General features: G+C 41.4%; 1 protein-coding gene across 1 annotated transcript in view; it reads right to left on the reverse strand.

Moving 5' to 3' along the window:
* GRIN2B (glutamate ionotropic receptor NMDA type subunit 2B) overlaps positions 1–16541 on the reverse strand; it is a 410291-nt gene that overhangs the window by 179038 nt on the left and 214712 nt on the right. The window contains exon 5 of the mRNA XM_042945857.1: positions 597–1195. Coding sequence (XP_042801791.1) covers positions 597–1195 — 599 coding nt within the window. The remainder of the gene's footprint in view (positions 1–596; positions 1196–16541) is intronic.

The raw sequence follows: 16541 nt of genomic DNA on the forward strand, positions 1-16541 counted from the left end.
GCAGAGAGGAGAAGCGCAGGAGACAAAATCCAAGGAAAGAACCCTCTTCATGTGCCTACAGACCCACGTCACCTGTTCTCCATTCCTTCCCGGTACAGCATCATTTCTAAGGTAAGGGGATTGGTAGGTCCTCATGCCTACGTGCATGGTGTCTTTTATAGTGATCAAGTACACAGGGCCCACAGAGGCCCGTGTACAGCTCCAAACTGAACCCCTTACTTGCAGAGTGACCATGGACAGTATACTCCTACGAACCTTATTCTCTTGTATCGTAAAATGGAAACGGCTCTTAACACCTGCCTAATAGAGTATTGCTTTGAGGTTAAGGAGGTCAAACACCCATAAACACTTAGAGGAACACCTAGCACACGGTAAGTGAACAATAAGTGGGAACCATTTTGTATTTCTTAGAACAGGAACCCAGCACAGCAAGCTTTGGATCTGAAACACTCCCACCATCACAAGCCATGGCCATCCCAGTGGCCAGCCTTCAACCTCTGACATCTTGAACTGCCCTTCCCATAGTTTCAGAACCTCCTCCAACCCCAGTCCTAAAAGCCCTCCTCGGACCTCTACCATCAGTGTTCCACACTCACCTATTCAGCATGTTGGACTGGTAGATTCTCTTCTCATGGGTGTTGTAACAACTGCTCTTGGGCTCAGGGATGAAGCTGTGTTCAGACAGCATATCGGAAGCAGCGGTGGTGATTATGGCAATTCCATCCCTCACTCTGGCAGGGAGGCCATAGTCCCATTCATCATAGGACACAGAGATGAGCCCAGTGGGGAACTCCGAGGGCACTGTGTCTGTATCCCCTGCCACCAGACTAGGCACAATCCACGTGTAGCCGTAGCCAGTCAGCCCTACTGAGTTAGCTACTTCAAAGATATAAGTGGCTTCTTCCTTCGTACAATAAAGAAGAATGATGGGGCTCTGAAGTTTCTTGAGCTGGTTCTGGATCTTAGAATCTCCATCATCCAGGGACATGTCCAGCAGGAGGACTTCCTCTAACTCCCAGCCCACGAAGCTGTTCTCGATGGTGCTGCGAATCTTGTTTACAAAGTCCTGGTAGCCAGGGAAGTAGGTGGTGACGATAGAAAAGATGTACCAGTCATACTCTTCCATGATGTTGAGCATTACGGAAGCTTGCTGCTCAATTGATGGGCCAAACTGGAAGAACATGGAGGATTCATCCTAGAATAGTAAAATGTAAAAAAAAGAAAAAACCAACGATGGTAAGGGAGAGTTGATATCAATTGGGTACAGCGGTTTGTGTTCATTGTTTACTTTTTCACATGATGCCTTTTAAAATGGGATGTTTGCATTGCAAACATTTGTAATACCTCTCTTCCTAAAACTACCTCCCAGATTCTCTGGAAAATCAACATAGGTGTATATATTCTCATTGTCTGAAATCCTTGGAGCATAGGGCAGCTTCCTATCATCAAATACGTTAGTATTTCTATTGCAAACACATAAAGAGTTGTATTAGATGGGGCAGAGACTCTAAATGGCCTCACATCAGCTCAGGTCAGGTGTCACTGTCAAATTGAGTTCTAGGAACACACACACTTTTCATTTTGTGAGCCTTCTGAACTTATCACAACGGTGGATGTACATCACTCAATCAGAGTGAATAAATGGAAATGCCATCAATCTATCCTTAAACCTATTGGTGGAGGCAGTAGAAACGCACTGGCCTAACAGGTGGGTGGTACTCAGGTATGGATGGCCAGAGAAAAGCACATGGTAGCAGAAGATTTAATCAGTCTATTTTCTAGAAAAATATAATGGATGAATTAATAGCACATTTAGTATTCCATCTTGCGCTGTGACCATGAGATCTGCAAGTTAGAGTAAGGCACATGTAATGTATCTGAGCTACAAGTTAGAAGGAAGGACTTGCACTCAGGCTCATGTATGATTAAGGTTTATTTCAGAGCAGCACACAGAAGACTGTTCTTTCTCTTACTTGTTTAATACCATGGGTCTCGGTCTGACCAGTGCATTATACACATAACCTTCTGTCAATTCTGAGAATCTTCTGTTTTCTCCCTCCTTTTGAGGGAGAAGCCATTTTAAATTTCTCCCATTTTATTTCACCTGCTGCTCTGAGATGTCAAGCCCTGCATTTTATCTCTGCCTTACAGCCAAAAAAAAATCTAAGACCACAAAATGAAGACCCTCTCGGCCTTGTCCTTCTCCCTCAATCCACCTTCCCCTGACTTCCTCCTGGGTAATGGCATCTCTTTTCTTGGTCAGTGCCCCCTATCTTTTATCTGATGGTTCATCTCCATTTTAGAACAATCCAGGCTAACAAAATTGTGTCTTTCTAAAAGGGGCAGTTCTTTCTCATCCCCAAACGAGAGCTTCAAAGTACAGTCACAAGAGACCAGGCTTTTAAACGAAATTATATGGTGATTTCTTAGTTCACGAACATAGTTGTGTATAGCTGAGAAATTGCTGCGTATTTTTTGGGTACCCACTATTGAAAAAAAAAATACAGGTTGGGAAATATCCAGCTGGTATCCAAAGACCCTGATTCGGCAATGAAAGCTGACAGCCCCTTGGCTCTGCCAGAGCTATGATTGTTTCATGTGGCTTGAACTTTTCACATTTCCCACAGGCAATCCAGAATGAAACAGTAGAGGCTTTGTCATTGGAGGGCAATTCTTTCTGCTAAGGGTGAAATGGTGCTTATCATAGCTCCCTCCTCTGGCTTAAACATACAGTCAAAGAGGAGCTTCACAGGACCAGAGAATTCAGGGAAGCAGAGAAGGTAAGGCAACAAGAATGGGCAGGAAGGAGTGGGATTTGATTCAGAACACAGTAAGGGCTTCATGTGTGTTTCCTCCAAACTGTAACTGGCCCCTGCCCGTGGTCTCCTACTACAAAACAAGTACTATTCTTCAGGTAACATTGATTTTGTCCTCAGGTTATAGGATTACAGTGGGAATCTTGGTTAAAAGTTTATTCCAAGATTTGTCAGGGAACCACAACAGGGAAGGAAGGCCAGTGACAGAACCTCCCACCCAGAATGGCTTTAGAGAAATGGCTATTTGTTTTCCTTGTTACTGCCAGATAATGTTTCATTTGAAGATTCCCAAAATTCCCCTTTTCACTTGAGTTTTCACAAAGCCTAGTGGATATAACAAAATGATAAAATCTTCCAGATATACCGTAAAATGTATAGACTAAGAGGGCACCTGGGTAGATCAGTCGGTTAAGCATCCGACTGTTGATCTTGGCCCAGGTCATGATCTCACAGTTCATGGGGTCGAGCACCACAGTGGGCTCTTTGCTGTCAGTGTGGAGCCTGCTTGGGATTCTCTCTCTCCTTCTTTCCATGCCCCCCTCTCTCTCTCTCTCAAAATAAATAAACTTAAAAAATATTAAAATAAAATAAAATGTATAGGCTGAGGATAAAAGGGATCCCAATTGTAAACAAAGTAACTCAACCCATTCTATGATAAGGGAACCTCTCATCACAAGGGAGTTCTTAACACCCACAACTCTCCATCTATCATGAGACCACTGGCTGGTTCAAATAGACAGAGAGCATGCCCTGAGAGATAACCCATGAGGGTCCATAGTAAATGAGTCCATGCTAATGAAAATAAATTAAAAAAAAATTCTAAAATACCAACTCTACCCTCTCCTCTCTTAGTCTTTTCTCTCCCCCCCCCTTTTATAAGCTTATTTATTTTGAGGGAGCGGGGAAGCAGAGGGAGAGAATCCCAAGCAGGCTCCTTGTTGTCATCAGGGTTCAATCTTACAAACCATGAGATCAGATGAAATCAAGAGTTAGATGCTTAACTGACTGAGTCACCCAGGCGCCCCATCTCTTAATCTTCTCTTAAAACTTGCTCACAATTATATATGAGCTCCTAAAGAAACCATCAGCTACTATGTGAAGAAATCCAAGAATATAAGATGAAAGTAAGGAGAGAGAAAAACTAATATGGCTCTATCTCACCCCCACCATATCCTCCTCTTACCTAATTCTATCATCCTCCACAACCATCCTTTCTGGCTCCTCTCTCCCATCAATGCCCAGTTCAACTGTTTTGTCTTGCCAATCCTTCATTAAATAAAGGATGCCTTACATGACTATTTTATTGTGGCACCAAGAAGAGGTTAATGAAGCCAAACAGAAATCAAGAGACAGAGTTATAGCTTGGGCAAATGTTTTCTGGGATAATGAGCAGTCCAGTGTTATTAATTTAGTTGACACAGCAATCTGGTATACAGCAGTTGGGAATGGGACAGCTCTTTTTCAACAAAGCTTTGGGCTAACTATAAGTTGCAAGCAGTGACAGGCTTTGCAAATTATGGCTGAAGCCACAAATCAAAGAGCAATCTTCATGTGTGCATGGAGTGGAAAGGACTGGTGGCCACACATCCATCTTTACAGGCACCCAGCATGCATTGTGATCACCACAAGAAGTATCGTCTTCTAGGATGAAGGACAGGGATATAATTCAGTTTGCAGCTCACTATGCTTCCCCACTTACATTTTTATCTCCTAATGAAGATTCCCAGCCACATTTATTGCATGAATGTACTTCTTCACCTTGCCTTTCGAACAGTTTTGAAGCATTCACATATAAAGGGCCACCATGACTGAGATAATTAACACAGGGAAGGTACAATTGTACACTAGATTCCATCAGTCTAGAACCATTATGTTGAACCTCCATCACTGTGATGTTCATGGTGTTTATTTGCTAATAAAAAACAAAAACAAGTACTTTTTCATTCTATTATTGGTCTCCAAAATAACTGCTGAAACAATTAGCAGTGTGTGAGATTCCTCTTCTGTATCACCCTGATGCCCTACAGATACACTTCAGAAATAAAAAATTAGGAGTACCTGGGTGGCCCAGTTGGTTGGGCATCCAACTCTTGATTTCGGCTCAGGTCATGATCTCATAGTTCCTGAGTTTGAGGCCCACATCAGGCTCCATGCTGACAGTGCAGAGCCTGCTTGGGATTCCCTCTCTCTCTCTGCCTCTTCCCTGCTCATGTGTGTGTGTGTGTGTGTGTTCGTGTGTGTGTGTGTGTACGTGTGCGTGTGTGTGCGCACACACACGCGTGCACTCTCTCTCTCACAATAAATAAATAAACTGGAAAAAAATGATGAGAAATAAAGGATTAACTACTGCAGCTGTTGCTGCTAATGCCCCTGCCAATAGGTTTCAGCTATCGGCCCACTTTGGGAATTGCATCAGCTGAAGAGAACCATCTTGCCCAAAGTCATGCCCCTTCCCAGGATAAACTGCCCTGAATGACTGGTCATCCTGGAGTATAAAGACCTGGCCCTCTTGCCCTGACTCTAGACAACTCTGAAGGATCAATTGATTTTCAAAACTTCCCAAAGGGTCAGCTGGAGCTTCCTTTCAAAGTGCCTGGGTGACTCAGTTGGTGAAGCATCAGACTTTGGCGCAGGTAATGATCTCACAGTTCATGGGTTTGAGTCCCGCACTAGGCTCTCTGCTGTCAGCACAGAGCCCACTTCGGATCTTCTGTCCCACTTCTCTCTCTGCACCCCCTAATGCATGCATGGGTGCACTCACTCTCTCTTGCTCTCCCTCACTCTCAAAAATAAATATTAAAAAAAAAAAACTGCATCACACCTCGGGGCACATGGGTGGCTCAGTAGGTTGAGTGTCCTACTCTTGATTTCAGCTCAGGTCACGATCCCAGGGTCTTGGGATCAAGCCTGTTGTCAGGCTCCAAACTGAGTGTGGAGAGAGATTCTCTTCCCCTACCACCATTCACTCTAAAATAAAATTTAAAAAAAAATGCATCACATCTCTACTTCTCCCTCTGCCCAATCTTCTCTTTTCATGGCAATGATCTCAAGAATGCTCTCTGAAGAACCTCCTGTATGTTAACCTTGGTTTCAGTGTCTGCTTCCCAGGGAACCCAACCTGAAACTATTCAGTCCCCTTTTTCAACATGGAAAATAGATGGCCTAAAAGAGAACATAATATCTATTTTCAAATACAGAAATGACCTATATGTGAGAAAGACAAGTCTTTGCCCATTAGCTCCAGAAGAGAAAACTGGGACTAATGAGTAGAAATATTAAACATCATTATTCAGTTCAATGTAAGAAATAGATGTGCACAAATTACAACTATTTAGAAGAGAATGAAACTCACAAGGTTTCTTCGAACTCACGTGAGTTCTCTGTTGCTATACGCATTTGAACAGGAGCCAATTTTTATTTTAAGTTTATTTATTTATTTTGAGAGACAGAGAACATGTGAGCAAGGGAGGGCCAGAGAGAGAATCCTAAGCAGGCTCTGCACTATCAGTAAAAACTCACAGACCTGTGAGATCATGACTGAGTCAAAATCAAGAGTTGGACACTTAACCAACTGAGCCACCCAGGCGCCCCAGAGGCTGATTATTTGATAAAGGGATTCTCCCCAGTACTCGGCCTGGAAAACACAGGCTGACCTTTAAGGCCTAGTTCAAGTGTTAGCTTTTCATGCATAACATCTTTCCTAAGTTCCCCAGGTAAGTTAGTTCTCTTTGCCCTCTGCTTTTACAATATTTTGTATGTGCCTCTATCTTAATATTTATCACACAGGAAGGATATATCCCTCTTCCCATAAAAAACATCTTTCTCAAGAGCAGGAACTATGCCTTATTCATCTCGGTGTATCTAGGTAGCATATGAAAAAAAAATGTTTTTGTATGAATAATAAAATGAAGGTTCCTTTATTGGGTATGAGATTAACTGAACTCTGACAGTCTAATTTGGTTCCAAAGTTCTATGTTGATATCACATATTGACCTCATAGTCAGCAGCTATGCTTAAATAGTTATATAAACTGCACTTTTATAAAATGTGATGGGATTCCCTCTTGGAACCAGGCAGAGAGGCAGAAAATACTAGTGGTCACTTCCTTGCCCCTCTGTGACAAATTCCTTGAAAACATCACCTATACTCCCTTCCTCTAAATCCTCTTCTCACATTCTCTATCACACTGACTCCAACCAGACTTTTGACTTCATTGAAACTCCTCTTGTGAGGCACAGAGGTGACCCTGATATTGCCAACTCTAACATCCACTCACACTTACTGTTAGAGTCACTAATGTACCGTCCAGACTGAGAAGACCCTTTGATACCAAAAAATGAAACAAACCACTCTCTACTGTTTACACAGAGTTTTGTTCATAGTAACTCACTGAGAGGAGTGGACAGTCCACAGCAGTACACAGCTATTCTCCAGCCCTATCCAGACCTTAATCCCTAGCTTTTGTGGAGTGAGAAGCATGGTGGTGAGGTCACAGGGTAGTTATCTAAAGTGGCGACGTCTGTGCGCAAGAGGATCTTTACTAGTTATCCAAAATGGTGCCACCTGTGCGCCAGAGGGGACCATAAATGTAGGGCCAAAGATGGAGTTGGTGTAGGAGTCAGCATTCCTACAATCCATCCTTACCTATGAGCAGCATTTGACATGGTTGATAATTTGGCTCCTACCTATGCCTTCCTTGGTTTCCGGGGCTTCACATTCTCTTGACCTTCCTTCTACCTTACTGGCTGTTATTCCTCTGTCTCCTCTGCTGGCTCCTCCTCTTCCTTCTGACCTTTTAAAGCTTTGCGTCCCAGGGTTAATCTTTGGTCCTCATGCCTCTTCTATCAACATTCACCGCTGCTGAGATCTCACCCAATATCCTGATTTAAATCCTATTTATATGCCAATCACTCTCACACTTCTTTCTCCAACACTTCAAACTTCTGTATCAAACTACCTGTTCTATATGTCCACTTGGATATCTTAGAAACGTGGCCAACATTTCCAAAACTGAACTCACCCTTTCCCATTTCAGCTAAAGGCAGGTCAGTCCCTCCAGTTCCAACTCCTCTCTTTCTCTGGAGCTCTACATCCAATCAATCAACCTTACTGCCAACCTTCATAATGTATCTAGAACACAGCCTATTTTCACCAGCTCTGTTTGAGCCACTATCATCCTTCACCCAGTCACTGCAAGAGCCTGCTAACTGGTCTCCCTGCTCTGCCACCCACCCCAAACCCTCTATAGTCTGAGCTCAACAAAGAAGCAGGATTATCCTTTTAAAACTTAAATCATAAGATGTTATTCTCTGCCCCAAATCCTCAATGGCTTCCCAATCCACTAAAAAGAAAAAGCCAACACCCTTGCTTTGGACCCCAGTTGCCCCATGGACCCCACACCCTCCCACCCTCCCTCTCACTCTATCCATGCACTCTAACCTTTCTTGAGCACACACACTCCTGCTCCAGTTGTTTTAGCTATTTTCTCTGCCTGGAACACTCTTCTTCCAGCTATCCACAGGGCTAACACGCACCTATTTCAAGTCTTTGCTAAACCTCAACTTCTCAATAAAGCCCAATCCTGATTCTGTAGTAAAATACTAACACCTGCCCAATCCTATCATCCTGCTCCATTTTTTTCTTGTTGCCATAGCATTTATCACCATCTAACAGACTTCATGAGTACTTATTTGATATATTTATTATAACTCACTGCCTCTTCCCAATTAGAGTGTAAACACCAGGAGGGCAGGGACCACTGTTCATTGCTGCCTTTTGGTACCTGAAATGGGGTCTCAGTAGATGTTTGTTGAATTTTAAAATGTAGAAACTGATGTTACAACCAGATAATCCTCAAATCCTCAGTTTATCTTTGTTGGCTTTCCAATAGAAATTTTGTTTTCCTAGTATCACAAAGCCTTTCACATTATTCAAATCTGATTGCTTCATAACATCATAGGGATTATGATCCTGCTAAAACATTAACATAGAATCAGAGTAAATAAATCTGATTTTCCTCCTAGTTCCTCCTCCTATTATAGGAGTAAAGAAAATCTTTCTGTTCTCCTTCTCACTTCAGTTCTTAAGGAGGATCTGTGTCTGATAAAAGGCTAGGACCGCTAGAGTGTCACTGAAAACTCCACTACCACCAGATTTAGAAAACAAGTGTGCAGATGATGGGGTCAGGGTTACCCAGCTGCCTAACAGAAGTGCTGGCCATTTCCTCTTTACTTCTTCCACAGTAAGCAAAGTAGAAGCAGAACATGAAGGACAAAAATCTCTTTTCTCTCCCAAAGTAAGGGAAGGATTTTCTCTCCCCACCTAACTCCGACCCCCACCCCGACCCCACCTTTGAGGGCTAGAAATTCTGATTCCACACTATCAGTTTTTCAGGTGACTAAGGCTGCTGGTGTTAGCTACTGCGGGTGAATTTCAATAGTGTCAGAGTTTTGTGAGCAATGCCTTGCAAGATAGGGAAAATGCCTGATGTTCTCCAGCCTTGCTATTAGTCAGAAATATCATGACTGAACCACATGCTGGAAGCTCACTAGTGGAGAATCATGATCTCTCCTGCCCATTAAACGCCAGATCCATTCTTTGTTAAACCTTTGCACACAAAGGAGAACACTCTGGGTTTTCAAAAGCCCATGAACAAAAATCCAAGCAGAAAGGTTAGTGTAAGAGCCATTCTAGATAACTAAACAACTCCCGAAGAAGCCAGCATTCTCTTTCTTATTTGTTTGTTTTTTTTTTTTTTCAGAAGATAATTTGGCTTTCTCCTTGAATTCTGTCCCATTTTCCTCCCTGACTGAGTCTTCTTGGATGTGCTTCAATTACAAAATCGAAGTCACAGCTGAGAAGCAAACGGAAGGTATTCACTTTGAGAATGCCTACAAGGTTCTTTCTAGTCCAGGTCTCAGAGACAACATAATAGCAAGAAGAAAGCTTACGAGATAGAGGGGGCAATAAGAGGGGAAGAATAAAAAGGCAGATTTCCTCTCACTAGAATACTCAAATGAATTACAGAATTAAGGAAAGGAGCAGAGGGCTTGGCGAGGACTAAGAGAACTTCTAGAATGTGTTTGTGCTCCCCTGTAAGGTATCAGGACTGCCAAAACCTTAGTAAGGCTATTTCATTTCATCTTAAATTAAAATTCCTCTCTATGGCCTACTCCATTATGCACATCAAAACAACTCTCAGATGGATGGGCTTGTACTTTTATTAAGATGTTCTTTTCTATAAAAGAGCAAGCTGACAAGTTCAGCAACAATGAAGTTTGGCGACTGAATAAAAGTACTTTTAAATAAATGCAAGGGAAGAAGGTGGAGGAGAGGAGAAGTTGGAAAAGAAAATGAAATGGATAGAGAAAAAATAGTGTAAATATTAAACTAAGAGTATTAGGCAATAGGATTATCAGTGCCAGACACAATTTATTTAGGTGAATTTATAAAATCAGGTGTGGAGGCAACTGGCTGGCTCAGTTGGTGGTGCATGCAACTCTTGATCTTAGAGTTGTGAGTTGAGACCTCACATTGGGTGGGGAGCCTACTTAAAAAAAAAGCACGTGTTCAACACTAATATTGATCTGGGAATTTTATAGGATAAAAAGAAAGGCAGCGTAAGACTAAACAATATAACCCAGGGAAAAACAGAAAAGTATTAGGTATGAAATACTACATCCCAAACTGTCTATGCCTCCAAAGTGCTCCCACCTCACTTAAGCCAAGGGGGTAGAGTTGACAGAAGAATTGTGATTAATTTTTTAAATTTGTTTTATTATTATGTTTATTTACTTTGGGGGGGGGAGGGGCAGAAAGAGAGGGAGACACAGAATCGGAAGAAGCGGGGCTCAAACCCACAAGCCGTGAGAACATAACCTGAGCCAAAGTTGGATGCTCAACTGACCGAGCCACTCAGGCGCCCCAGAAGAACTGTGGATTATTAATGAAAGGACAGGGTTAAATACAAGTGGGTCATACTGCCTGACATACTAGCAGTTTTCAAAATAAAGATGTTGACATGTGTCTCAAATAAATTAACATTCCCATCTCTTCATACATATTTGATCATAACATCACATTCACATACCAATGGGAGCAGAGAAGTGGGAAGGTTCTCACAGGAAGAGAAGGATAGAAAAGGCATTTTATATTTGATCAAGCGACGAGTGTTAGCACTTCATTTATTGCTGAAAATAACAAAAGCACCAGTTCTAGATATAGTGGTTATGTCCATACACATGTGTCTTTTCAAGACATCTCTGGAAAACAGAGAGTTATTTGTGCTTCTGTCCCTGCTCCATATAGAAAGACAAAGCATCGGTGAATTTAGAATTGGGACCGGTCATTTGGAATAAATTAACAAGCCACTGTCTCCAATGGTGGAAAGAAGTTTTCTGAGAAAGTTTTTCACACCAAACATCCAGTGATCGGTATTCCTAAGTCCCTGGATTGGAAAACTGATCACTGCTTCCTCACATCAGCAAAGTACGGCTGTTCACAATCAACGCGGCTTTGAATTTATTCACATCTCCCAAACCAATTTGGTCCTCCATCTAAAAGAGGCAACGCATCTTGAAGGGCTCCAGAAATGAAAATAAAATTGCATACAGGCATTTTAAAAATATATATATACATATCCTCAACAGCTTGTCAGCACCTGCCTGTCTCAGGCTCTCTCAATTGTAGGACTTAGAACGTTAGCCACCCAGGCATGCCTTCCAACATTTTGACTGGGACTGGCCAAGGATTATCCTCACCTACAATATCTTCTAGAGCTGACTGGGCTCCTCTAGACCCAGAATTTGGTGAATCTGATGGGAGCCTGGCTGAGTACAGACATATCCACCCAGAAGAAGCCTTCCTTCCTAACAGCCTCACCATGGGTCCAATCCAAAGGACTAAGTGTCTTCCTCATGTACTGAAATTTACTCCATCTCTTTTGGATGAGGCTCCCTACTCAGAACCTCCAACTGTTCTGCACAATCCCTGACAAACTGCCAACACCCCCAATGTTGGCCCTTGCTCCCTGTACCTCCAGATGCCAGCTGAGGTCTGATGCCCCTTTCCTGACTTTAACAGAGAGATGATTAGCACATTAGTTGTGCCAAAGGTTGCTACTTTGTCCACCAGTAGATCAAATCCCTGCATACCCACACCAGTCTGAATCACAACAAGTGGGTTATTTGGTCTAAAAGAGGTTTCTTGGAGCTTGCTGGCCCCCTATGCTGTGATAGGCAGCCCCCTGAAAAGGATTAGTCCAGTATTCCCAGATCTCTGACCTTCCCTAGACTTACTATTCAGTTTCCAGTATGCATGGCCTCAGTAGAGTGAAATTGATGTCCAGTATGTGAGTGGGTGCATCCAAGTTTACTTGAGATTTTCTTCATTTTATACTGAAAATTGCTTGCCTTTTCCAGAATTATTCAACTCCTACATTTGCTATGCCTCATTTATGCCTGCTGTTTATTAGCACCAAAAATGGAACCTTAAGAGTCTAGAGTTCCTAATTGCTTACTTTTCATTTTCTTTTCCTCATGCTCTTGATGGCATGGGTATATAAAGCCTCACTGAGAGTACAACACAATCTATTAGAATCAAATCCAGCTCCTAAACTGCTACAGGGAGAACCATACTAAAACTGTTTTTCTAACCATACAATCTTGTCCATATTCCTTGAAAACAACCTATTCAATTTTTTATCTATATAAGAAAAGGAATATTTGATTTAGAAGGCACAGAATACTTCAGATTCAGCTACTAATCCAGTCAAGAGTCACTCTGTCCCAGCCTGTGCCCTCTGACTCAGTGGTACCAACTCAGCCAACCTTTCCAAAAACGATTTTATCACTGCTATAGTCAGCACTGAAGTCAAGTCTGAGGCTTTTTCCTTCTTTGCTGCCTTTTCCCCATAGTCCTAGTTCAACAGATAAAGACCCCATTAGAATGTCCTACGTCCTAAGGCTTATACCCTTAGTCCAATCAGTGTTTCTATTCTCTCTGGAGCCTTGGGGAAGTGAAATGCTGTCAATATCTCGACCCTATTCTGGAAGATTCGCCAAGCAAGGACAAGCAGCAGCCTTACCTCAAAAGAGATACCAAATTGGCAAGATCTTTCCTGCAAACAAGAATTCTTCAAGCAAACAGATGGCCCATTTATGCATTTTTATTTTGAAGTTTGTTGATTTGTTTTTAAACCACGTTTCCTGGTCTCCAACATTTCTATAGCTCATAGCATTCCACCTGAATACTTTTCCTGCGATGGGAGCGTGCAAGCAGAAAAAAAAAGAGAACTCTTTAAAAGAAGATGCCAGTTGGCATATCAAACTGCAAGAAGCTCAGAGCTCTCTGGAGAAGAGTCATTGTCACAATCAGATGCAGCATTTATTAATCTCTAATCTGGATCCTTCACAGAGGGGCCTCTGCCCATGGATGAATCATCCCAGACAAGTATGAGTCTTACATACAGTCTCATTATCTTTAGAACTGGCAGTAAAGCAACTCACCTGAAGCTATCAGGTTCACATTAGCTGGCTGTGAATCCTGACCCATGCTAACAAAACAAAATGGGGGCAGCCTTATGGCTCAGCAATGACATTTTAATGTTAATTCAGCATTGCTAAAAGGTGTCAATATGCTTATCTTTTATAAGTACAGCTTAAACTCTCTGTTAAATAATGCCAGCCCAAGATCTCAAAGAACAGACATCAAGCAGAGTGGCTTGAGAAGACACAGGCCATCTTAGGAAAGAACTTCAATTAAACCAGTTTAGGTGAATGTGAGGTGGAACTAGAGTATTTTCCAAGTCTTCAAAGAAAATTCCACAATTTTCCTCAGTTACATAGGCCAATGGCAATCCTGACTTTCAGAAATTCTTCTGTACGTCTATCTTGATTCCATCATGCTGCAGATTAAGCCTTTTGGCTCTCATGCTTTCCTTGATGAAAGATAATATGATAGGCCTTCGAAATTTTTATGGAACTAAATCAAACTGATTTCAAGACAGATGATGGTTTGGTTCAAGAAGGATAGGGTTCCTATTACAATATGTGAGTGGCTTATAGTGTTCTAGATGCTGTACATGCACTGTATCAATTAATACTCACATTCTTATGAACTAAGCCCTATTACTCTCCATTTCACCAATAGAGAAAGTGAGCTTTAGAGAAGTGAAGTAACTCACCCAAGGTTACTGTTGGTTTGAGAATCCAGCTAGGTCTGACTTCAGAATGCAAACCACAACATGATGCATCTTCAAGCTTCCTTTAGTCATCTCTATGGCTCCATCTGAACCATCTACATCTCCTATATTAACTGTGAACCACAGAATGATCACAGTTATCTAGTTAAATTCTACCCCTGCCTAGTAGTACGGCTTATTCTCATGAGGTCTTTAAGCTTCATTCCTGTGCATCCATTCACTAGCACATGGGTACTGCTAACTAGTGATGGATTTGGTGTATGTTATTACCCTACAGTATTCTTCTACTGGACATCATACAACCTGTTATTTATGATCTTATTGTTTTTTAGTCAACCAAACATTTATTAATACCTATCAGGTGCTATGGGAGGTAGACATGAAGTGTAAGTCATTATCCTCATCCTTAGGGTGAGCTAACTAGAAGATAAGATGAAAATGTACAAAATAATTGATGATTTTCCTAAGTTAAATGATAACATGAGGTTTAGAATATGTCATAGAAATGATGAGAACAGAGGGCAGTATGGCTGGATGGCTATATTTTGTAAACTTCTTTTTACTTATCTCCATCCTTGACAGTTCTCCCACTATCAGCAAATTAAACAGCCATACATTTCAATCCAAATATGACTGTAGGTAGAAATATAAGTAACACTGGCTTTGAACCTTAGATTTGTCTTCAGGTGTATGATGAGCCTCTGATGCCCACCATCTCAGGCAACAGTGTAGGGGTTGATGGACATACCATACTGTGTCATATCCACAGCACTCTACAGTCTAAACGAATTATATATAAATCTTTCTCCTTGATCTCTCCAGCCTTTCATTTTCATCTCAGAATATTAGATTAGTATGACAGGACTTGTCCTTTATGAAGCCAGCCTATCCAGTTAAAAAACTTTCTTCTCTCCAAATAATTGCAAATTGATTTTGTTAAGATTTCTTTTCAGTGTTCCTTCAGAAAAGCTAAGGGAATGATAATTCCTAGTCTTTCCTCTCTCTCAATGTATTTGTTTTCTTTACACTGGTTTTTTCCCTTTGGCTCTCCAACAGTTTTCAATAATTGTACACATTGGGCAAGAGATCAATCATTTCAGTGTTTCTTACATAGAGATGACCTAGGAATGCAAATTTATATCCAAGCAACTCACCAAAGTAGCCGATACCAAATTTCCTCCAGTTCAGTTTGTTAGTCCCTGTGCCCATTCACTTAAAAATAGATGACCACCTAAAGGCTATCAGTTCTCAAAACTGCCCCAAAACTTATTAAGAAAACATGATATTTTTTATTACCTTCTTACTGATAAAGCAAATGTATATTGTAAGATATTTTATTCTTGGCCTCATGAAATTAAATGAATATAAGTAGCAATGACATCCCTGAGAAATGACATAGTGACACAGTTTGCCACCTTTTTTTTCCAAAAAAAAAAAAAAGAGGACACAATCTGAACCAGAGGTTCTTCCAGGTATAAATGAGGTGGCATACAATATCCTTGGGAGCTCAATAAGGGCTGAAGTTCAGTAAGGGACTTTGATGATAAAGGGTAAATCTCTGGTGATGAAGGATAAATTCATCTCTCCTTAATTCTCTCAACTTCTTAACTCTTTCCTACTGTAAGGTAGAGTCACTTCCAGATTCCCCTCTCATTTCCTTCTCATAAAGGCAGAGATCTGCTTTGGTCACAGTAAAACTTTTCAAATACTTAATTGGCTCTATTTATTAAATATATTCTAGAAGAGGGTTTTCATGTTGCTCAGTGAGTAACTTCTAGAGGCAGAATCAGTTAGGACTCTTTCTTTGATATGTCAAGTAATATATCAATCATGCCTAATTTTTCTTTTAGATCAACCTCCCTTGCCCACAGGCTCAGTCAGCTTCTTTTTGCACAGCACAAGTACTATTAACCAGAAGTGGGTGCCTGGCCAAAGCAGCCTGTCCTTAAGCAGTCTGGGTCTGATCTGAAACAAAGAGCCCAGCTCATCAGACTCTCTGTCTCTCTCATGAATATGAACCAAAAACCGTGAAAGAATGGTCAGGTCTTTTATCTATAACATGAACTAGATGAGGGTCCATGATAAACCATGGTCAGGAGCACCATGAAATGGTGAGAAAACAGAAACTATGGGATGACAGAGGAAGTCTGAAGTAGAAGTCTTAAGATGCATGTGAGAATCAGAAAGACTTTAAAATACAGACCACAACAGTTCTTGAGAGATCCAGTAGGTAGCTGGTCGTGGATGGTCTTAGTTCCTTATAGCTTTCCAGCTCTCTCCACATATATCTCATGATAAATTTCCCAGTATTTTGTTTTTGTTTGGTTTAATTTTTTTTAATGGGATAACTTAGTTGGTCTTTGCTCCTACTAATCAAAAGAGCTACCATGAATTACTATTTTCTTGCTTTTTAGCAACATCCTTCGAATATTCTATAGTTTCCCATTTTCATGAGGAAAATATCCTCCTAGATGACCTTCACCTTGCTGAGAATCAGGCTTAGTCTCTAGCCTGATACTGCTGGA

This window comes from Panthera leo, chromosome B4 (genome assembly GCF_018350215.1).
Source record: "Panthera leo isolate Ple1 chromosome B4, P.leo_Ple1_pat1.1, whole genome shotgun sequence".
NCBI lineage: Eukaryota > Metazoa > Chordata > Mammalia > Carnivora > Felidae > Panthera > Panthera leo.